Source organism: Perissodus microlepis, chromosome 18, assembly GCF_051167445.1.
Source record: "Perissodus microlepis isolate ML-2025 ecotype Zambia chromosome 18, ASM5116744v1, whole genome shotgun sequence".
Classification (NCBI taxonomy): Eukaryota; Metazoa; Chordata; class Actinopteri; order Cichliformes; family Cichlidae; genus Perissodus; species Perissodus microlepis.
Window position 1 is genome coordinate 9,903,275 of NC_140478.1, and position 24,401 is coordinate 9,927,675.

The window sequence follows — 24,401 nt, forward strand, 5'->3', positions numbered from 1 at the left end:
ATATGCTACTGGCATCTCTGGATGGAGAAGTTGAACAAGCAGATGCACTTATATGTCACCCAGCCTTCACCATTGTGACTGGAATTACACTGAAAAGCTTCCAAAAGTGCATAAAATATACACTGCTGCTAAGAGTTTATATTTCTGTGAAGAAATTAATATCTAAATCTAAATAAAAGTTCATCCATCTTTCCCAACAGCTGATTTATTTATATTTTATTGGTCATATAGAATAAAAATGACTCAAGATGAATTTTAGTAAATCAAAGGTCACCATGCTAACACCAGCAAACTCGTTTGTTTATTTTTCCCTTCATAACTCATATTGATTCAACTTTGTTTCAATCTACACTTCCTCTCTAGTTGTTAGCGCCCCTGCAGTGACTCCATTCTAGCCTCAGCCACTTGTCACTGAGTCAACGCGCATGAAAGCAAGATCATTACACTGGAACAATTGGGGGTGGGGACATCTTTAATTATGTTAGATGTAACTGCATCAGAATACACCACTGCACTACACTGCATTAGCCACAAGCCAAACCTAGCTAGTGGATGCTATTAGCTTCTCCTATGCCGTATATCTGAGAGATAAATATATAAGTTTGCCTGTTTGGCTATTAAATAAACATTTACATGCTTTTGTCAAGCATTAGATGAGAATATTGTTACAACTTTAACAGTTTTACATCTTAAATGTGAAACAAGAACTATAAGACAGCTAAGCAAAGACTGGAAAAACCTAGCTAGCCAAGCTCTGTCCAAAGGTCAAAACCTACCTACAGTAAGAGCACCAAGCCCAGTAATTAATATGCAGACTATTCCTTTAAGCACACACAGCCACCTAAATAGTAATAAAACCACAGCTTGTATCTTTTTTTTTTTTTAACATTTTATTTTGAGCTTTAGAGGTGGCAGAGCAGGAAAGCAAAGAAATATACCTGTGAAATGGTTTTATGGATAATGTTCAGTATTGCCATGTGTGTAAGAAATAGATGAGATGCCCAGGTTAGTTAGCACCTCAGTGAGGAGATACACTATTCACTGAGACCTATCCAGCCCAGTGTCTGAGTGACGCTATCCTTGGGATCACAGAAACACCATTATCAGTGCACACTGACATCACTCAGCCCTCCAAAGCAGCAACGCAACACCCATCCACGTCCCCCACACACCATCACCCACCCTCTGCAGCACAGTCATTGTGTTCATCGGTCAGCCCATTGTCTGTGATGGAGCGTGGTGGACAGTGTCGCCAATCTCTGTCCCAACCATGATCCAACACTGCTACTGTGACCAGTCTTTTTTCCTGCTTAACTTGACAAGATGCTGGTCCCGTGTGATGAGAAGAGAAGTTGGTGTCTGTTCTGCCTGGCACAGGGCTCTAAAGAGGACACAGATTATCGATCTGTGACATGAGTACAGTCGCTGTGGTGATGAAGCCTTGATGAAACGACACATGCACAAGCTACGTAACTGCCATTATCTCTCTGCTTGCATGAGTTTCACACTGTGGGAGCCCCTGCTTCTGTCTCCAGTTTGACCCAGGACACTTTTGGCATCTACATCCACTTTCATCTCTGAAACCAACTTCAACAAATGAAGCAAAGTACCTGAAATACTGGAAGTTTTCCTCATAGCAGTTTTTTTTTCTTTTTCTTTCTTTTTTGCCCAAGGCAGAGATCACTTTCTTTGCAGAATGAAACAACGAAACCAAACAACTGTGGGATCTTTCACACTGACTTCTCTGAGGTTTTCAGATGGGATGCAGATGGACGGACAGCAATACAAGACATTCATCTAGCACAAGTGAGTAAGTGTTTTACAGGAGGTGAAGCACAGCGTGTTCTCTGTACAGTCATGGGACATAGAAAAAGTTACTTGTGCTTTTGGAAATCTGTGTCCTCTAATATTCTGACAATCAACCCATGTTCTCCACTAATTTAAGGTGTCGTCTTTGATTTTGGCTGTCTGAGCTGTGCCATGCCTGACATGGAGACCTTTTACTACCCCATACGTCGGTCCTCAAGCCTCTACCTGGACCCTAGGCTTATACAGCGACGTATCCTGGAAGATCAAGTGGAATTATGGTGGTTCAGAGACCCACAACGCTCCTTGTTGTGCTACTGTGCCTCTGTTGCCCTCATACTCGGACTGGGCCTTGGTGGTGTGGGGCTTCTCTCCACCACCACAAGCCTATCTGGGGAATGGCGCCTAGGGGTGGGCACCACCCTCTGCCTCTTGGCACTTGCTGTCCTGCTCAAGCAGCTTCTCAGCTCTGCCATCCAGGACATGAACTGCGTGCGCAGCAGGCGTCGGATCGACCAGCTGAAAAGTGGTGGGAGGGCCGACCCCGCGCTGATTTTAGCTGTAGGGCTGGCAGTCATGCTGTGTGGGACGGTGCTAATCTTTGTGGCCACCATCGGCAGCCAAGGTCACGACAGCAGGGAAATGTTGGTTTCTGGTCTGGTGTTGATGGCTGCAGGGACGGGCATGTCTCTAGCTGTAGCGGGCTATAGTGTGCTGGCATACATCAAAAGAAGAAGGGAGCAGAGGAGGAGGATGAGAATGAGGAGAATGAGAAGGACAGGGAATCAAGCTGTCTGTGTGTTCAGTGTTTCTGGAGGACAAATGAGTCAAGCCAGGAGAGAGACCTCATCGAGCAGGACCAGCCTGATCTGAAAGGACTTAAAATATCTGAGACTGGATGAAGTGGTTTAAAGCTAAAGGAACTAATAGTAGAACCGAGGAGGTTGTGTCAATATCCAAATCAAGTCTTCACAGATTTTCTTTCCACTCTCTTTATTGTTTGCCATTACCATAAAAACTGACTGCTGAGCTCTAAACACCATCACTGCAGTACAGTCACATCATTTCTACAAGAACAATAGGCTGCTGTCAGCAATGGCTCTGTAATTTGATAAGCGAATATTTCCCTCCTTTGTACTGTCTGAAGGCTCATTTATGCTGTGTCTGACTGATTATAGTTGTAAATAAAGAGCAGATGTCACATCAGATCAAAACATCGCTGTGTTGTAATTTCAGTAAGAACGACTTTATTAAAGACGTGAATGTTCAAAAAAGTAATTTCATACAAACAAACATTCAGACTACAACAAAGATGTGTGAGTGCGAGTGTGAAGTTGTTTAACTCTTTGATATTCACTGTTAGCAGAAATGTAATAAAAAAACAAAAAACTTAAAGGTAACTTAAAGGTGAATAATTGAATGGCATGTGTGAAAAAAATAGCATTTAGTAGGATATAAACATTAGCATCATGATTAGCAAATAAACTGAATGTTGTAATTTTAAATATTTTCCATGTAGAGTTACATACACAGCATATGTAATATGTGAATCCATATCGATATATAGTACATTTGAGCTTTAAGAACAATTTCTACACAGCATAAAAGAAAAAAATCAAAGGTATTCTGATTGCACAAAGAGTCAACATTACAGAGGTCAATGCAGCACTTTAAATGTGCTTTGTATTAATTTTGGCCCCTCTTAAGGTTGGTTATCTAATAATAACGGACGATTTGGTCAAAACATTTGCGTGGCTCAGAAGTTTCTGCAGTCAAAAAAACTTTACTGTTCAGTAAGTAGGTTGGGGCCCATGTTGGGGGTCATATAATAAATTTAAGGGTTTCAAAATGAGCAATATGAGCAGACCAAAAAAGAAAGAAATTCTGATTTACTATTTCTTGTCAAATTTATAATCCTGTCTTTTTTAAGGGCTCATGAGGCACAAAAGTTTTAAACTTTAATTAGGAAAACGCTGCGTCCTGATGAATAGAATCAACTTTTGGAGTGTCATTATTTTTGTTGTAAACCGGTCACTTTGGAAAAATGTATTTAATCACCCTATAGTGAACTGAAGATCATCGTCGCTGTCATCTGTCCCCTCTATCTCCTCACCCTCTCTTTGTCTCTCTGGCATGTGCTTCTCACCGGGCTGGATGTAGTTGTCCTCAATGAAGCCATCGTCGTCATCATCCAACCCGGGCTGAGTCCCTCTGATTACTCCCATCCTACCGGACACATTGTTAGGGAAAGACATGTCCTCTTGACCGTACTGGCTCGCCCCATCCGACTCCTGGAGCAGGGAGTGTCTGTAGCTGGCCAGAAAGCGATGTAAAACGCGAAACTTAACAACCAACACGATGAAGAGTGAAAGGGTGATGACTGTGCCCAACACTATAGCCAGATAGGAGAATTCCACCTTTGGGCTCTCAAATGAGCTGTTTGTCTCTGCAGGAAAAAATTTGGTTCATTAAAATCTAACAAGACAGAACCCAAAACATTTCCTATGGATTAGGTATAGTAGAATATTAAACCCCTCAAACAAGAATAACACTGAAATAAAAGGTTACTGCTTACTGTGTTACTTACTTGCTTTGCTAGTGCTATTAGTGTTGTTGTCGAGCTTCATCAGAAGATGTCTCTGGGTGCCTTTTTGTCCGACAGCGTCTGATATAGTAGCAGTATATGCAACGTCACAGAGAAAAAGCACCACACAGATGCCACAGCTCCACAGACCCATCTCGCTGTACAAGATCTACAGAAATAAACACAGTAGTAACCAGAATTGTGATCCATTCACATCGTAAAGGAAAGGAAGATGATGTTCAAGCAAACAAGAGAGGAAATTTGGAGTCAAAAGAACAGAACTTTGGCGAATACCTTGAATAAGACTTGATTTCATTAAACTCAAATGTCAGCGGGACTGAATGCAGTATTACAAGGCAGATGATTTTGCTAAAAATTGCATTTGAAAGGTTGATTGCACAGGCAGTAAGAAAAAAAAAAGACCTTCTTACATTTCATAAGTAAAGTAAAGTTTCACAGGCCTGTAGTTACAAAGTGCTGCACAATCCAAATAATAAACACTTGGTATAATTGCAAGAAAATATAAAAGACATTTCACTTCATTTCCTTTTTAAGATGTTAAGCTTCCATTTGACAAACTGGACACCTGTTCTTACTCTTAACTATCTTATCTATGTTACTCGTACTTCCCGTTTCATGGAGTACCATATTTACACTGTCTGGTTGGGACAAAACATAAATTGTCAGTCATCATCATTATTATCGTAGCACGGAAGCATCAGAGATAGTATCAGTATAGTATCTGAAGCCTGCTCAGATTGTATAAGTTAAAAGATCACAAATGATTTGACCTTAATCACAACATTAAGATAAAAATATTTAAGTTCTCTTCACATAGAAAGTCACATGATGTTGTCAGGCCTTTAGTAACGTCCAGAGGAATTTTAAAAGACCTTAATTTCTTACTAATTACCTTCAATCTTAAAATAAAAGCACTCTCTTTTTAACCCAACAGCAGATGTGCGTATACCCACTGTAATGTTCTTTACATTGTGTCACTAGCCTGTTTTCTTTCCAAATATAAACTCGGTTTACCTTCTAATGCTGGCCAGAGCACAGTAGCTGGTTCACTGAAGTCATATGACCACAACATACCTATGCTCACTCAGTAGTGTCACTTAATATTATCATTAACACAAATGTCATGTTACGCAAACTGCAAAGCACACAAAAATCTATCTAAAAGTCCTTACCTGTGCCAAAACTGATAGAGAAGGTGTATTTTTGTCTTCTTAGCTTAAGATTTTGTTTTCCCCTTCCGCTGCTTCAAAAACAATAAAAGGCCTGTCTGGGCAAAGGTTACAAGACACGCCATAATGTCTCCCTTCTTGCACCATATCCTCAAGACAGATGTTAATGATTAACTTCACTGGGTTTATAATTTTTTCTTTGCCCTGTGTAACTACTTTCTTTTATATATTCAATTCAATTCAATGTTATTTATATAGCACCAGCTCACAATACCAGTTGCATCAAGGTGCTTTATATTGTAAGGTAAAGACCCTACAGCAACACAGAGAAAACCCCAACAATCAAACAACCCCCCATGAAGAAGCAGTGGGTGTTTTTGTTCAGAATATAAAATAATTTCAAGAGTCAAAAACTCTACTGCTGTTGGAAGTAATGAAAAGCCTGCTGGAAGGAAACAAAGAGAGTTAATGAGTAAAAGGATAGTTACACTGATGCATCTGTGCTCTTGGGCCAAATAGTGGCACTGTAATCACATCAGACATAAAACAAAGACACTCCACAGAGCCTCCACAGCTGTGTGGAGGGGGCAACTGTGTTAGCTCACAATCGCTTTTGTAATGTTAAAAATCATGAAAATAACGACAACATGCACTTAAAATATCTCCTTATACAAAAGAGAAAATAATACTTAATATTTCCTCTTATTTAATGTATAACGGTGTGTTATTGTGAGCTCCTCATGACTTAATCTATGTATCTTGAATTACTGTGATGCACAAGTATAAAGTAGGCATAACAGACGTCGGTGCTGGATCATCAGGCAGTGAGGTGCCTGATGATAACTTAACTAATGTGATTAACTTGAACTGAACGTGAGCAAAACCAAAGAGATGGTGGTGACCTTCTCCAGTTGGCAGAGGGATCTCGCTGCTTCAGTCACCACCACCATCCACGGGAAGCCAGTGGAGGTAGTTGAGGAGTACAAATACCTGGGAACCATCTTTGACAACCTCCTGATTCTCAGGAGGTGCCACCAACGGCTATACCGCCTTAGGAAACTCAACTCCTTTGGAGTCAGCACACCCATCATGATGACTTTTTACTATGCCTTCCTGGAAAGCATCATGACCTGCTCCATTACCTGCTGGTTCCACTCCCTCAGCCTTCAGAACAGGAACAGACTGCAGCACACTGCATCAGTGCCTGCCTGTCAGAACTCTGGCACAGGTTTTCAGCCAACCTGCCCTTAGACAGGCAGCCAAAATCATCAACGACCCCGCTCACATTCTTCACCCCGCATTTCAATGGCTCCCCTCTGGGCGACGCCTCCGCTGCATTTCCTGCAGGACTGAGAGGAGGAGAGCCACCTTTGTCCCCAATGCCACTCTGCTTTTTAACTCCAACACATAAGACCATTTCCCACACCAGAAACATAAACTACCACACACTCTTTTTATACTACCGACACTTTATTCACTCTTAGTCACTTACAGTTATTTATTCACCTTTCAGTCACTTTAATGTTAAACTGCGTAATTTTAAAACTGTATATACTGTATATTCTGTGTATTTATTATCTCACTCTTATTGCCTGCTCTCATTGTTCTTGTCTTCAATGTTATGCTGCTCTGTTGTATGTTAATTGCCCCTTGGGGATAAATAAAGTCTTTCTGATTCGGATTCTGATTAAAATGTATTATACTAAAATTCTATCTCTTATAAACAACAACAAAAAGTTTAATCCAATTCAACTGAGTTTTGTAAAGCACCAATTCGCAATACCTCAAGGTGACATTATGACACATGAACTACACCCTTCAAAGACAAATTCTAAAAAGACAGTTTTCAGTACAGAAGTAGCTTCTTCAAAGCATGGAAATTGACACAAGACCCCTTTAGGTGCTGCTTCAAAGTGACATACTCAAAGCGCTCAGTGGTTCTTAAGCAGCGCTGGTTTCTTTGCTTATATCAGCTTTATGTAAGGAGTTCTTTCATCTTTGATGAATGTTGCTTTTCTTCACTGATTTTTCTTTTTAATCAACTCCAGACAATTTTTTTCACTTTCATCTTAGGACTTTATGAAAATTATGTCCTTGTGGAGCAGGTGGTTAGTTTGTAAATTTCAGGTTTTATTGGAAGATCTTGCCAAGCACGATTATTATTTCATTTGGATCCTACCCGAGGCTTAGCAGATGTGCTCTTTCCTCAACAGAGCTGGATTCATATAAAAACTGATCGGCATTAACAAACACCTGTTTATTTAACACCATTTAATTACATTTTGTTTTAAACGTTAACATAACAAATGTGCATGGGCAGCTCGTTTTCTCAATTTCCACCAAAGTGCATATTTAACCTCCTGGGACCTGGCGTCCACATATGTGGACATCACATTTTGGGTTATTTAGAATAAAATACTCAATTTTGCTCTACAAGGGCCTGATATCCACTTACGAGGACATTATACTGCTTCTGTTCTATCAAAATTTTAAACGAATATCCTCATATGTGGCTCTTATTTTTCTAAAAAACAAAAATAAGGTTAAAAAAAAAATCTGGTAATTCTTTGTTTTTACATTCATCGGGCCCCAGTATGCCCAAATATCAAAGAGAAATTAAAAATGCATGCCGTGGAAGAGTTCGGGTCTTAGGAGGTTAAGGTTTATCTAGGAATACCGAGACTTATAGTAATTATAACAATATTTCCATTCATGAAGGCGTCTCTTTCAGTTGACTTTATTGATACATCTAGCTTTTCTTGACTTGGTTACATGTTGTCAAGTTGGTTTTCTAAACCACTAAAATAATTCTGTCATCATTCACTTGTTATCTGTTGCTAAGCTGGTCAGTGCGTGCTTTATTTTTAAAAATATACCAAATTGTTGATTTGACCACTCCTATTGCTCCTTCACTCACATCGATATTGAGAGTTCCAGTGAATCACTACCAAATGTAAGTTCAACACTCGGGTTCAACTCACGTCTCTTGATTTGCCATGAAATATAATTAATACTATACCAACAGTCAATTATCCAATTATATTTGAGCCTCTAAAAACTGTATATGAAAATGTCTGTCATTCTTAGACTCATAGACAGATTATGTAATGTAATGTATTCATGTTTAAATAGTTTTTTTCTAGTCTTACCAACAGCTTATATTGGAGGAAAGTGGCCATAAATAATATAGATACTAATGGTTTATTTTAAAGACGGTTCATATTCTCAGATGAGGATACACTAACAAGAACATAATAAAAATAATACATATATAATTATGAATATCATATTCTGTTAATAGGTCTATCTGAATCCTAAGCACTAGAGTGGAAAATGGCTGCAAAGCACACAATTTAAGATAGTAATGACTCAGGCAATTGATTATACACGGTCATGCCTTCCCTTCAAAAACTCGGATCTTGAGCCTTTAGCAGGGATTTGAGCAGATTTCATGGAGCCCAATGCCTTCTGTGTTGGTCTTCTGATGCCTTCAGATCTTTAGATGTTCACACAGTCTTTAGGCGTGCACAGTGTTGTTCCTGTTTGAAAATTCTTTCAAACAGAAAAAGTTCATAATTTCTGTGAAACCTTTTTAGTTCTATTTATTCAATAAAAAAACAAGCTTTTTTATATTACCCATCCATCCTCTTCCACTTGTCCAATTTAGGGTTGCTGGGAGTTTCTATCTCCTGTGATTCCCCACAGCCAAATCTACAGTAGAGCTGTTAGAGCAGATTATGAAACGATTTTTACACAGTGCAGCACTTAGATGTGAGCTACAAATGAAGTCCTCCAAATACATAAAGTATGACTTGTCCAGTAGGTTTGCATTCATTTAAACCAGCAGGTTTAATTGGTTTGCTGTCACTTGTACCATTATGACAAACATCTACAAAATGCTTTTACAGTTGTCCATTTGCCATCTAACAGGTCTTGCACATCAGCCCTCCCAGGCAAAAGCAATCGGTTTGAATACATGAATCTTTGCAGAGTGTGAAGCAAGTAGTTGCTAATGAAGGTCCTAAAAGTCAGCTTGTTCTCTATTACAGGAATACATTACTCACTCAGATTTGTGTGCAATTAGACTGTAAAAAGAATCTAAAATATCAGCCATTTATAGTCTTTGTCATTATACTCAGAGTGAGCAAAATGCCTTTGGTGCTTTCTACACATACAGATTGCTGTACCTGTAATTGATGGCTGTTATGGAAGTATATTTTTATTTACAACCCAAATAAGGTTAATAACCAGCCTGCCTAACTCTTTGAACTGCAGTGCACGATGATCAAAGAGGGCTTGTTGTCACTCCTGCTGGCTTTCGGAGACTCTGCCTCTCTGCAGAGAAATGATTAGAAGAACTGAGAGCCAGTAACAAATCTGTCTAACTCGGAGTCTCACTGACCGTTCTAATCTGTGTCTCTTAATTTCTTCAACCACCAAAGCAGCCTGCAATATAGAAAGTGAGCCAGACAAAGGCTTCATCATCATCAGTCGCTCAGCTGAGCACATTTAATAGAAAAACAACAAACATTAACTTTAAGTATTTCTTTGAAAAGCATGTTTGTGCTAAGAAACCTTATGATCACCCAAAGAAAATGAAAAGAGATTAAGAGCGCAAGGAGTGGTGTTATTTTTAAGATAAATAATTTCCATGTTGTGCACTTAAATAGTATTCACATTGCAGTTGATCAGGCACCACGTCTGCATGAAATATGATGTGATGTACTTTCATTCAGGTTTTACTGATGCTCTTTGAAGACATTCATTTGAAAGCCATTCTAGTCAAACATATATGGATGAAACTGAGTAAACATCTCGTTTTCCTCTTTCATCAAATGTAAATGAATGTTAAATAACAGAGCTCACACTTACATGCTAGCAAAACACAAAAATTCTTAAAGGAGGCTTTTTTAATTCTTTTTTACGTTTAGACCACGTTTTAACAGAGAAAATGGCACAGTGTTGAAACAGGAATTTTAATTTGGTTACCGAGCTTGGTAACCAAATTAAAACATGAACAATCAAAGCACAGATATTGGACATTTTGCAATAATTTCGCATCAACATTCAGATCATCAACAAAAAAACAAAAAACAAAAAGCAAGTGCACTTGAAAGGTTTGATTATCCAGAACATACTAAGCACAGCCTTCTAGTGAGTTCACAAAACAGCAGCTTCTACAATAACAGTGAAAACACAAAAGCTTGAAAGCCAACATGATAAGCGAAGCTGAAACTCATCAAAGCTGACTGTGTTTGTATAGGGCTTGCTGTCTGCACCATTTTGCTTGAGATGTCCTAAAAATAAAAGCTTTGTATACATAAAAAAAGACTAACAAATTGTTCTTGACTAAATGGCACGGTGGTCAGAAAGCTTTGATTTTGTCCTGGAAAAACTTCCACCTTTGATCACAGATGTTTTTCACCTTCGTTTGGTTAGATTTAGGCACGAAAAAAACTTGGTAAGGTGTATGAGGGAAAAAAATGGCATTAGGTTAAAGCAGACCTCTTCCATTGTAGCACGTTACTGTAATCACATTGAATTTTTCAGTTTCACAGTTGTTGTTTTTTGGGGGGGGGTTTGTACAAAGGGACAAGAGTGCGATGGTAAAGTGCAAACTGCATCCATAACAGTTGCTAACACAGCTTCGGCTCTTTGTAGGCATCTGCACGGACAGCATGTTAACACAAAGCTAGCCAAGAACCCAGAATACTATTAAAGTGTAGCCTCAGGTTTATGTTGTTATATTGTTGGTGATTATGTGACAGTGTGTTTCAGGTCACATTACAATGTGACAAGAAAGTAATATAAGAAGTAGTGTAGTTAATTACTTTTTCTGACGAGTAATTGAGTAACATACTGCATTACTTTTAAGAAAAGTAACGAGTAATGTGTAATACATTCTTTTCTTTTTTTTTTCTCTTTTTTAAAATGCGTAACAACCCCAACACTGCTTAGGACCATTTGAAAGTACAACATTATGGCAACCCATCCATCCACCCTGACCTCCTCCTCTTCTTAGTCATTATTACTATGGCCACTAGAGGACACTCTTACAATAAAATGCATGCTTCTTTCCAGAAACACCTATCTATTCATCCTATATTTTAGGTTTCCGAACCACATTAGCCAGTACTGGGGGAACATTCGGCTTAATGTCATCCATTAAATACAGCTGCAAAGTGCCATTTCAGTAGCAGATGCATGAATTTGAAGGCTTTTAATGTGCCAAAACACTGGACAGCGCTTAACAGTACTCAGACAAAATTTTACAATTCTAAACATTTGTTGCCATCACCAGTTAATAGATCTTATGCCATAATGATCACAGTTTATTAGTGGAAATGTACTCCCCCAGGAATGTGTGCTTGCATGTGATTCACCTCGCTATTCCATTCAGGTTCAGCTTTTTTAATCAGAGTACCGTCTGTGTTAGATCCTCTTCTGCCTCCCAGATTTTATGCAATAAAAGAGGTTTTGTTTATGTGAGACTGTAAAGCGCACAGCATACGTTGACTGGTTCATTCTTCACAATAATAATGAATAACAATGGTATCCTTTAAAAGTGATTCAGGTATACAGCGATGCGATTTTAACTCTAAAATCTGTGAGAATTACACTGCCATCAGACTCCTTCATGTTAACTGATGTGATAATTAAGAGGAATTTGACTCTTCAGCAGAATCCTTGTTGGTTATGTTAGAGAAACATGATGACTGTGGTTATAAGAAACCTGTACCGGACTGCCAGCAGGACACAGAATATAAACCACAAACTCCAGTGTCAGAATAAGAGATACCCAACAATCCAAGCCCACCTCCAGCCATCACAAAGGGTTTTACTTGAGGTTGCTTGTCCAGAGAATGTAAACATAAGCCATTTTAAAGATCTGAAAAGTCAATTGATGGTGCAGTTCTGTGTTGTGCTGGGAACGTTTCACTCCCACAAATCCTGAGTCCCTGAGTAAAATGTAGCAGATTCAAATCAGAGTGCCTCCCGACTTAAAACACTAGCTTGGCTTTCTCTTACCCAAATGCAACATCTTCAGCACATAAATGTGCCTAAAACTGTATGTCCTCACTGTAAACTGCATATGACTCAATGATTCATGTGTTCAAATGAATCTTTGGCTTTCAGAAAGCCAAATTTATGCATTAGTTTCCAAAAAGATGGAGGATAAGTAATTTCCACCCGTGAGGAGGCCACGAGGAAAGACGACTTTAATGCATGAAAAATGTCAACAAGGCAAGAAAAGTCACAGCCTTCTGAGCACGTGCTTCTTAATACTGGTCTAAAGTTGTGTTACTCAGTATATACTCCTTTCAGCCACCGTATCAGTTACTTTCTTCTCATTCATAGTTGTCCACTGGTACCAAAAGGCTGTTTCCTCATTGATTTACCTTATTGACAGAGTGTTGCTGTCCTTATATTTTAAAAAAAAGAGTCATTTATGAAGGACTTTCCACTTTCACTCCAGTGACTGTGGGTGTAAAACACCTCTGGAAAAGGTGCTCTGGGTCTGGCGACTGATTGTCACAATCCACCTTCCTGTTCACAAAGGGATTTTTGAATCTTTGTGGAGCAGCCGCGCAGGGCACCCTCACATGACTCGGCCCCTCACTGGGATCTCCTGCAAAGAAGAAGAAGTTGCACAGAATAAAATGATTTATTACGAGCTCTCTGTAAAAGACTTCAACACTGATAAAAAAAATAAAAAAAAAAGTAAAAATGTTGAGATTTTGTCAGAAATTACACAAACAAATAAATTCCTATCATCAGAGGGAATTCAGGGGAGGATTCATACTAACCTGGCGCTCTTAGGGGTAGGCCGTTGTCAAGACGACGAGTGGGTTTGGTGACGATAAAGAGGTAGCAGAGGACACACACAGTGATGAGGAAAGCAAGGAGGACGACCGCTGCTATAGACAGACCGACCAGAGCACCGATACTGAGAGGAGAAGAGAGAAAAACATATTTTTAACCTGATCCCTTAATGAACAGAGAGGAGAGGACACTGACTGATGTGAGGATTAAAAAAACACAATGAACGTGAAAGACAACTTTTTTTATCTGCTAAATATTTTTAAGTGCATTCCTTAGATGGGTCTTACTCGCAGAATTAAAACGAAAACGAGTTCTTTATGCAGTGAATGGATGAACTGAAGTCTTCAAGGAACAGCAGGAACAGAGGCAATTGGTTTTCTCAAAGATTAAGGGTTCAGTAATGTCAGTTAAGTGAGGCTTTTATTGCGCAAAAAAGTAAACATTAAAAATGAAGAAAATATTGTGATCATTAGTGATTAGCTCATCTACTGATAACAAGGACATTATTTTATTTTTTTAAGGCAGAAAAGAAAAGAAATGCAGAAGAAAGTGGAAATTGCACTTGCCTGAGCCACCACATGTACCCGTACTCATACGGGAAAAAACTGTTTGCATCATCACAGCAATATTTAATATCGTTAAATCCACAACAGTAGATGGCAGCGACAGCATTCCCTGGTTTAGGACAGGAGAACGAGTCCACGAACACCCCGTCAGCGCTGTAGTAACTGCTGCATTCAGCGCTCATGTTGCAACAGAAAGAGGGGGGAAAAAGAAAATGAAAGAAAGAAAAAACACTTAATGAGCGGCTGGAGGAATAGAAGAGGAATGTTCCTGCGTGGGAGCGCGCCCTGTGGTTAGACCAGTGGAGCAGCGGGTTGTTTTTCATCGGCAGCGTGTTTCTCAGTGAGTGAACGCGCAGAGAGATGGAGGTGAAAAACTTTGAATTTGAAGAAAACTGCAGCGCCCACCAACCTCCTACATCTCTCTCTCCCCCCCCCCCCCTCTCTCTCTCTCTCTTCAGTCACACACGCAAACATGAGAATGCATATCCTTGACTTCGTGACTTTCGAGGACGTGGCACTGGTCTTTTTCTGGAGTTGCCTGACCATAACCTTACTTTAATACAGTGTTTCATTCATTGCATTTACAATTTATGACGTGTGCTATAATGTGATAGTGGACTCTCCCAGCTGTGATTTAGCAGATTTTGCACCCTGGACGGTTCACAAGCTAAAATTGAACTGAACATTAGGCTGGAGATCACTGAAGTCAGAGAGTCCTTTTCAGGAGCTAATACGGGGATGGGAACGCTAATGAGATGTGTCAGCACTGCCTTTAGTTCTTCAGTTCACCTACAGCAGATGAAGTGTTTACTTCTTACACCTAACCCAGCCTCAACCGTACAACATTACCGAATAACATCAAAGGGACTTGCTTTTGGTTCCCATAAAGAAACATGTCCCCATTATGTGACAAGTTCAGGGCCCCACAACATGAGAAAGACCTGAACACACACACACACACACACACACACACACACACACACACACACACACACACACACACACGCACACACACACACACACGCACACATACACTGGCTCACTCCACTTACTCTGAGGTTTTAAATAGTATGATTATTGTTGGAATATTTAATTTAAGATACAGCAATGCAGTGGAGAGCATGACAGAGCTCTGTGCCCATCTGATCATTTTAGCTTCACAACGCTGAACAGCTGGTGGGCAGAATATTATCTGTAAGTTATGGCAGCAATCAATCAGTGCTGTGATAATTAAAGCAGGCTACTCCAATGACTTTTAATTCTAAGTGATGTTCCAGGGGTGTTGCTTCTACACTGTGGGAATAAAAATATAAATAGGATTCAAATACAAAAACATTTTGTTCCCAACTCCATATATGCTCAACCAGGGAGGAGGTGCACAGAGAGAGTTTGATGCATATAGCTTTTTCCTCGAGCCTTATGCAGGTACGTGCAGCAAATACCTAACCATTTCTTGAAGCACACACACACACAGATATATATACACCTGGCAACACCTGTGTTGTCAGTTTGGCTACATGGAATTGCACGGGTCTCTGACTGATCTCAACAGCTAAGATATTATCAAGGGTTTGAGAAGAAGAAAGGTTTAAGACATAGATTTAGGAAATGTCTAATAAAAGCAATTAAATCCTTCAAAATATCTGAGAAAATGCTCATCAGCACATCTAGTGACTGAAGTGATCTCAATCTTAGTCAACTAAGAGACTGATGGTGATAAAAAGAACATGCCAGTATGCAGATTATAGAGGTTTCATTCATGCTGTTTTTCAAATCACCAAATTACCAAAGCCAGAAGCTAACTGTGTCTGTTACCTTATTGCACAGACTAAATTACAGAAAATGTTAGCTAAATGTAATTACATTGATTGCTATGTTAATTTTGTATTTTAACATTTTTCTAGTTTTTGCTTTATAGAGACAATCCTGGGCATAATGGCAGAAAAGGATGAAAAAGCTTTTGTACACATGATCTTTTAATGGCCCCCTGTTCAATGTTTCCATGATTTCAAAAAGATATAAATGGTTCATCTGTTTGAATCATTTCTTTCTTGAATAGACCCTCAGACTCCGTATGACTCATTTAGAGTGATCACAATTCTATGTCATACATCTCAAGCTTTCAAGGATATTTAGTTCATATTAGAGAGTCATTATTGAAAAGAGACTGCAATAGAACATGTTCACAACTATCCTGTCTTTGTCTTAATGACAAATTATTCTCATTGCAAAGAAACATTTTAAATTGTAGCCTAAGTTAGTTAGGTACGCAATTTGAGACTTAAATGTACTTCCTGAGTCATCATGACCACATTTCCAATCAATAGTACTGAATACTATTTTTTTTATTTATTTATTTTGGCGTGTCTGCTGTTGATTGTACTGTAAAAAGGTCAACAGAAGCACAGCGGCTGTATGAAAAGGCTCATTACTGGTGCAAAGTCTTCTGTATCTGCTTCTCAGTAAGACTGCTTGCACTGAGTGTCAACCTTGGCTAAAAATGAAGCCAGTGCACAGCTGCCAAATTTGTTGTATGACTTTCCACATAAGGCTGTGTAAATGTCGAGGGATTTTTTTATTTATTTATTTTTTAAACCAGAAATAGGCATTAATTGCCTGGCTTATAAAACTATGTTAGTCTTTATAGCTAATTTCCTCCTTCATGACAACTAAAGTCCCATACAGTATTCTTGAGCTCCTTATTTTTTATATTTTGTTAGGAAATTGGAAAATTGATGCAGTGATTTATTAAAGCGTGCAAACATACATAGAAATGCAGCCCTAAACTATGACAAAGACTCCACAAGGTTTTACAGATGACTGTAGACACTCACTGTTGTACCTCTCTTCAGACCTACTCCTACATACATATTGATAACAATTTGAACCAAGTATTGCAAATTTAGATACATCTATAACTTCCCAGACTCCCTGTTGCCACAGATTTTCAGTCATTTTTTGTGTAATTTGGCACAGCTCAGCCTTTATTTCCCATTTCCCTTTCTTAAGAATGTTTTTGACAGACTCCCTTTTGTTGGAAATGGTTTTTTAGGCTTGCCATTTCTTCTTTCATCCTCCACTTTTCCAGGTTCCTCAGATTTATTTTTAATGATGAAGTGCACATTATGCTGAGATATGATATTTGTAAAGACAAAGTATTTGGTAAACAACTCTTTAGGAATGACTTAAATGACTTTAAAATTCTATTCCATGCCTGTCAGACTGTGTTTTCTTTGGTATTTTTCATAGACGGGAACAAACTAAGCACCTAAAGATACAATTAAATATTAGTTCTTTACTGGTTATTGGTTCTTTGTGTAGTGGGAATGCTGAAAAGCACTCGCATGGGCTGATTTTCTTTCCACCCGATCTCTTCCTGCCCGCATGATGAGTTTTTGGCAGAATTAAAATAAAATTTCTCTCACCTCATCTCTGAGAGCAGCACAGCTAAGAAACTACAAAATATACAGCAGGGGAAGCGTAGTGTTGTGGAGTTTGTGACTGACTTTCGTACACAGCAGACGCCTCGTCTGCTGTGTCTGCTGCCTGGAGAAAAACTCCCTGGAAGGCATAATCGGACTAGCCAGAGGCTGGCTAGTCCGATTATGCCTTCCAGGGAGTTTTTCTCCAGGCCCTCAATGATCAGGTGAGGGATCATGTAGCCTCCCATGATGACCTTTCCTCTTTCAAGGATTTGATCTCTCTCCCCCTTAGGACAGATAATCGCTTGAAGGAAAGAGAGGCCAGAAAGAACTATAAGTCCCACCGCACTTTCTTCTGTTCGTCTCCAATTTCCATCTCCGCACCACCGCTTCAGCCCACATAGCAGACAGATCTGGTCCGGATCTGGTGTCAAGCCGGCACTGCTGGCTGACTTCTGGCATAGTAACTGGTATGTCATCCAGATATGGGCCAGGCCTGGCGTAGATTGCCCTGTTTATGTGATGGCACGCCATATCTGGCCGGATTGTGGTTTGGTTTATGTAGCACAGGCTCATAGAAAACAGGTCTGGCCCGGATCCGGCATCAAGCTGGCACTTCTGACTGACTGGTGACATGGCAGAGTGTATGTCAACCAGATGTGGGCCAGGTCTGGCAATGATGGCACTGTTTATGTTCCTATTTTCCTATTTTAGTTAGAAGACCCAAATGCCATGTTGCAATACTATACTGCTATGGTAGCCAATGATTCAAATGCAGGTTTGACAGGTTTGTGAGTGTTCACTTTATCCAAAACCTAGTGAGGGTTTACTCATGTTTACCAGTGGGTGGCTGTAGCTCAGGAGGTAGAACAAGTCACCTACTAATCAGAAGGTTAGTGGTTTGATCCCTGGCTCCTAAAGTCTGTATTTCAGGACTCTGAATGTGTATGAATATAGTTAGGAAGCATTCAGTTTAGAGAAAGTGGGTGAATGTGGTATGTTTTATAGAGCACTTGAGTAATTTGGGAGAGTAGAAAAGCGCTATATAAGAATCAGTCCATTCACTGTCTGAACAGAGCTTTGTCATGTTACTTATTGCACTATTATGTTCCAGTATTATTTGATATATTGTTAATTTTAAATTATATAAATTATTCCATTCAAAATACATTTGCTGCATTACCTTTGTTGAGACATTTTTAATCCGTTCTAAATACGGCACATGTTGTTATTACATGGCTTGATTAAGGTACACATTAGGCTGACATCTGGGGCCAGAGCTGAAACTGTTCTGGACCAGCATAGGGCCAGCAGTGTGTCTGCAACTGGCCTTGTGCTGGCCCATGTGTTGGCCACCTCTGGCAAACCAGATCTGGGCCACCAAAGGGCCATCATTCTTTGCGGTATGTGGGCCATGTGTACGCACATTGTATGGGCCCGAACCGAGCCATACTAATTTTGCTGTGGGAGGTGTCAACTTCCTCTCTCCCTTTCAATTGAACCGCATCCCGAGCTCATCCCGATAGGTAGTTCGTGGCTAACTGCAGAAGAGAAATGCTTGTATTGCAGGCCGCCTTCATCACCTCTTGCCCAGTTCATCCAAAAGGCTCCTCCTGCCAGTAAGTTCAGGGATACGGGTGGGCAGATCCCTGACATCTACTAAACCCCAGTTATTGCTACCTGTAACTCCTATCCTAAACCATGTCACTCGGACACTACAGGCTCTTGTAGATTCTAGGGTAGAGCAAAATCTTATACATATTGAACTAGCTAACCAGTTGTGTCTCCCTTTTATTCCTTTAAATCCCCCCATTCCTGCTACCACTCTAAACAATCAAGGATTCGCAACTATAATCCACCAAACTGAACCTGTCAGTCCAATCATGTCCTGTAACCACCGGGAGACTCTCACGTTCTTTACATTCACCTCCCAGACATTCCCGTGATCCTCAGCTACCTCTGGCTTCAAAAGCACAACCCTCACATTGACTTGCCTGGTCATAGGATCTGAAGTTGGTGTCCTTTCTGTTTGGCTAACTGCGCTAGCTGCACTCACTTCTGCACTACCTACTGTGACCTGGAACTCCTGTGTTGCTGCCTCTTCCCCAACAAATCTCTCCACCATTAAATACCATGACCTCCATGAAATATTCAGTCAGGCCAAAGCATTGTGTCTTTCACCGAATCGCCACGGTGATTGTACTTTAGAGCCCCTCTATCATCCAGCCGGCTCTGCAATCTGTTTCGACATGAGAGAGAGGCCATGGAAAAATATATCTCTGGCAGCTGGTAACATCCGTCCATCTTCATCTCTGGTATTTGTTAGTCTTTTCTTTATGTCTAAGAAAGATAGGACGCTCCATATTGATTTCCGGGGGCTGAACGAAATTACAATTATAAACAAATACCCTCTCTCACTTATTAATCCCACATTTTTGAGCCCATCCATGGTGCCACAGTTTTCACTAAACTTGACTTACGTAATGCTTATCACCTGGTTCACTTCCATGAAGGGAATGAATGGAAGGCAGCCTTCAACACCCTGTTAGGTTATTTCAAGTATTTCGTTATGCCATTCAGTCTCACTAACTCCCCAGCAGTCTTCCTGGTCCTTGTCAGCAATGTTCTAAGGGATTTTCTAAATGTTTTTGTGTTTGTCTACCTTGACGACATTTTGACTTTTTCCAAGACCCCAAAAGAGCACAGAGTACACGTCCCTGAAGTTCTACAGTGGCTGTTGGAAAACCATCTGTACATCAAGGCTGAAAAATTTGAGTTCCACTCTTCGTCAGTCACCTTCTTGGGCAATATTTTGGCAGGGTGACAGTTGAAGATGGACCCCGCTAAGATCCTAGCATTCACCGGCCCGCTCCCACTACTCGCAGACATGGACAACAGTTCCTCGGCTTAGCTAACTTATATCAGCGCTTCATCCATAACTACAGTCAGGTAGCCACACCCCTAACCCATCTCACCTCCACAGATTCCTTTCATCTGGTCCACTAAAGCAAAGTCCGTCTTTTCCTTACTGAAGCAATTATTCACTTCCACTCCCATTCTTGCTTTGGACAAATTACTCCCTGCTGCTGAAACCCCAAACTCTTGACTGATCATGTTTTCCAGCTCCATTGGAATCCCTGTTGAAATACTTTCAGACTGTGGTTCCCAGTTTACCTCGCAGTTCTGGAAGTTCTTTTTTTTCTAGACTTGCAGCCCGGGTCAGTCTCAATTTCAGGTACCATCCCTAGACCAACCTCCAAACTGAACATGTAAATCAAGAACTGGAATCGTTCTCTGCTGTATCACCTCCCACAACCCGGCAACAGGGTCATCACATCAAACCTGGGTAGAGTACACTCATAATTCTCTCACTGCTTCTGCTACTGGTCTCTCACCTTTCTAAAATTCCCTAGGATTCCAAACATCATTTTTCATGGAGATAGAGATAGATCTAGTTAAAGACATTCTGCTAAAGTCACTATCACACAAGTTCGCCCCACATTACATCGACCGTTATTAAGTGGCCACCGTCATTAGCCCTGCGGCAGACAAGCTAAAGTTACCAGCCTCCTTACGTATTCACCCAACATTCCATGTTTCTCAAATCAAACCAATACACTCCACTCCTGTTTTCTTGTCCTTCTGATTGATTTTTTGAGGTGTAGTCACGGGTCTGAGCCGGATCGGTTGCCTCGGGTACTCTCAAGGTCTGGGTGAACAGCTGGTGTTTTTCCTCTGCCTGCTGCGTTTTCCCCGGATCCAGCCCAGGGTTGAACCCTGGCCACTTCCACTCACCTGTCTCCCATCGACATCGGCATCTCTCTTTCACCAGTCCGTCAGTTACCTATAGTGGTAACCCTGCCTTTAGCTCCTTGTGATTCTCTCTTTTTCAGCTGTGTACTTACCTCCTTTCCTTGTGCTAGCAGCTCTTACCGTATCAACACTCAACTTGCCAAGTTTGCAGTCTCGCGCCAGCTCCTCACCCGCAATCTCCCCACTTCGCTGTTCCACCACTGGAAATTGGATATTCACCTTCTCACCTGCTTGTCCTTCTGCCCACTGCCCATCCTGGAGTTTCCACAACCTCAGATTGGAAAAACACAAACTATCATTCACCACCCTGCTGCTCACTCAGCCCGCTTCCCCTGGAAGACTTAAACTGCTCCAGCTTCTAATAAACTCATGCCTCAGTCTATCTCCCTCCTTCAGATGCTCTGTTCTCTTTTCCTCTACTAATCTCTCCCCTTCTGTGTTGTAGAGCCTTTCGTCTCAATGAACTCCCGTTCCGAGCCCCAGCGTCGTTCCACACTATTCTCGCCAGTAAATTGTCTTCAGTGTCTCCCGAGCCCCTATGTCATTCCACGCCATTCTTACTAGTTAATCGTTTACTGCACCTGTGTAAATAAAACCCATGAAACTGATCACTGTTTCAGTCTGGTATCAGCTATCTCTGGTACCGGCCTCCGAGCCCTGTGACAGGCTGGACTAATAATTGAGTGATAAGCAGTCGGTGTCCAAAGAAAAACTTTGAAAGACCTTCAGCAAACTATTCGAAGGCTATAGTTTTTGAAAATTATTGCCTAAGTTCACTTCAAAAAATGTCTGTACTCTGGGAGTATTAAAGGCTGAAAAGAACAGAGCAAAAGGGGAGAAAGTATTGAATTTATAAAAATAAAATCAACCATCGTGGTTCAGTTTTTCTGTGTAAATGATAATAATCACAAATCTTGTGCTTTACAAACAAAAAACATAATCTAAAAAGTGGCAGAGAAAAAGAGAATTTAGAAGGACATTTGAGGAAGACAGATTAGATTATTGAAAAGTAATTTTGTAATTATTTAATATCCTTCATTGGTTACTCCACCACCGCTTCTGGTTTGGTATGCAAAGCACCTGAATCTGCTAAATTTTGCTGATATGTCATTTGTAATGGAGTACACTGAAGCTCACAGCAAATGATGACCTGTAGATGCCGAACATGTCCGCCTAGTCTAAATGAATGAGAAACACACCAGGCCCGACTGCTCGCTGTAATCCCAGATTATCTCTGGCAGACCAATCCAGAAACAGGGAAAAATTGGCAGAAGAAAAGGGATTATTTGACAGTGGTTGGGGATTGTGGAGCAGTGTGGCAGCTCAAACACACACCTACATGTTCATCAAACTACTCACACATCTTCACAAACACAAAATGGACATATTACAGAATATTACATATTACAAGATTATGAACATACACAGCTGCATGTTCACGACTGAAGCCCGTTCTGCTCTCATTGCAGATGAGTTTGTGAGCATATCCCTGTGAGAGGCAAATGATCACAGCGATGCACTGACCTCTGCCACCAACACATCACCCTCATGCACAACTGGAATTCCATCCATCTGCTCCTTTTTCTTCTGCTTCTTTCTCCCATCCATCTCCCTTACCCTATTAGTTCAGCTTTCTTTACTTGCTTGGTAAACATCCTCCATCACTGCACTGTGCCACATGACTGATGATACTGACCAACTCTGTGCACACTGTGGGCTGCATAATAGTGACACAGTGCCACATGGGCTTTGAACTTAACAAATGTATCCATATATACCTCTGTGTTTTCTAAAAACCCACAATTAGTCAGAGAAGTATTTTGTCAATCAACATCTACACACTTGCAAGTTGTTGGCATGAGCTGACTGAGCTGTTTGAATGTTACTTGATTTTTTTTAAAAACAATTTTACTCATCTTTCAGTATCAAAGACATGCAGACATGCCTGAAGTGCCAGGCTATTCTGCATGTCTTCTTGGGCACATTCATCAGAAACATTCCCAAACCAATTATTTTAGCTTAGCTGAAGACTACTGTGGTGAGTAAAAGAGCAATGCATTTTGGATGGCAAAAACATTTTAGCCTTTGATTATATTCTCAATGAACACTGTGTAATACTCTCATTACAGACCTATCAGAATAGAAAGAAAAGTGAGAGGCTTCGGTGCATAACGGAGCAAGACAACAATTAGATCCAATTCTCTTGTTTAAGGCACAATGTCGACTGTCAAGACTTCAGAGCCAACTCCAGGATGCTGTTGGAAAGAAACCATTATCTGAAACTGGCAGCTAGATGGAAGAGGTTATTATTATTAGTAGTAGTAGTAGTAGTAGTAGTAGTAGTAGTAGTAGTAGTATCCCAGCTGTCATAGGGGTACACCAAGACAGATAACCATATTATATATAATATTTTATATAAAGATATTCATTTATTTTAACAGGTCAGTATCTCTTTTTCAAGAGAGACCCGTGTCTCAAACACATGTGAAGCTTAAGAGTAGACAAATACCTTCACAACACATGATACAAAGACACATTATAGATGTTCACAAATTTAAAAACAAGCATGTCCACGAGTTACTGCAGACACATATAAACAACATTTTTAACTGTACCACTGAAATAAGAAAATGTAGCTGCAACAGTGTATTTAAATCAAGTCTTTCCGAATCCACTGTGACTAAGAGGAACAACTGATGTCAACTGATGTCATGATCCTAAAGAGGATCATCAGGGGGTCCTTTTGTCCCTCTTTGGGGGGAAACTCCCACTAGGTTTAAATATGGGACTCCCCACCATTTGACCTTAGAACTGAAGAAGCTTCTCGGATGAGAGGTGAAACGTCTTCAAGCAACTAAAAGAAGTCCAGACGCTTTTCTTTGCAAGCTCCTTTGACTACAATGACCTGGATGACTGACAACCTTCACAGACATTTCTAATGCTGTTATTGCCGCAAAAGGAAAAAGCAATATTTGAAGTGAAAAATTAATATTTTCGTGTAAAGCAACAATTTCTTACCTAATCGATGCTTTTGCTCATATATTCTGTTTCCTTTATAACTCGTTAATGGAATAAAAGTCATCTCAGAGGAAAATGTGAAACATTTTGGGTAATTTTTGATTAGTGGCATTCATTGCATGTATAAGGATGGTATTGATTTTCCTACCAAACTCACAACAAGAAAGTAATTAAGAAA

General features: G+C 40.2%; 3 protein-coding genes across 4 annotated transcripts; 1 reads left to right on the top strand and 2 right to left on the bottom strand.

Annotated features, from left to right (window-relative positions):
* The first annotated feature begins 1,183 nt into the window (after positions 1–1,183).
* Positions 1,184–2,824, top strand: tmem125b (transmembrane protein 125b). 2 transcript variants are annotated; one of them, XM_084913448.1, is made up of 2 exons: positions 1,184–1,810; positions 1,946–2,824. In XM_084913448.1, exon 2 carries the CDS (start codon positions 1,981–1,983, stop codon positions 2,677–2,679), a length of 699 nt encoding a protein of 232 aa, XP_084769574.1. In that variant the 5' UTR covers positions 1,184–1,810; positions 1,946–1,980; the 3' UTR covers positions 2,680–2,824. The 2 variants fall into 2 exon arrangements, with proteins under 2 accessions (XP_084769574.1, XP_084769573.1); XM_084913447.1 differs by having other exon boundaries at positions 1,184–1,806.
* On the bottom strand, positions 2,783–4,583 carry LOC146367262 (uncharacterized). The gene is made up of 2 exons (XM_084913449.1): positions 4,394–4,583; positions 2,783–4,252 (listed from the first exon to the last, which is right to left on the bottom strand). Exons 1-2 carry the CDS (start codon positions 4,542–4,544, stop codon positions 3,861–3,863), a joined length of 543 nt encoding a protein of 180 aa, XP_084769575.1. The 5' UTR covers positions 4,545–4,583; the 3' UTR covers positions 2,783–3,860.
* Positions 4,584–10,057: 5,474 nt separating this feature from the next.
* On the bottom strand, positions 10,058–14,359 carry LOC146367263 (protein shisa-like-2A). Its single transcript, XM_084913401.1, has 3 exons — positions 13,971–14,359; positions 13,389–13,528; positions 10,058–13,210 (listed from the first exon to the last, which is right to left on the bottom strand). The coding sequence occupies exons 1-3, from the start codon at positions 14,291–14,293 to the stop codon at positions 13,029–13,031; spliced, it is 645 nt and encodes a 214-aa protein (XP_084769527.1). The 5' UTR covers positions 14,294–14,359; the 3' UTR covers positions 10,058–13,028.
* Between the last annotated feature and the right edge of the window lie 10,042 nt (positions 14,360–24,401).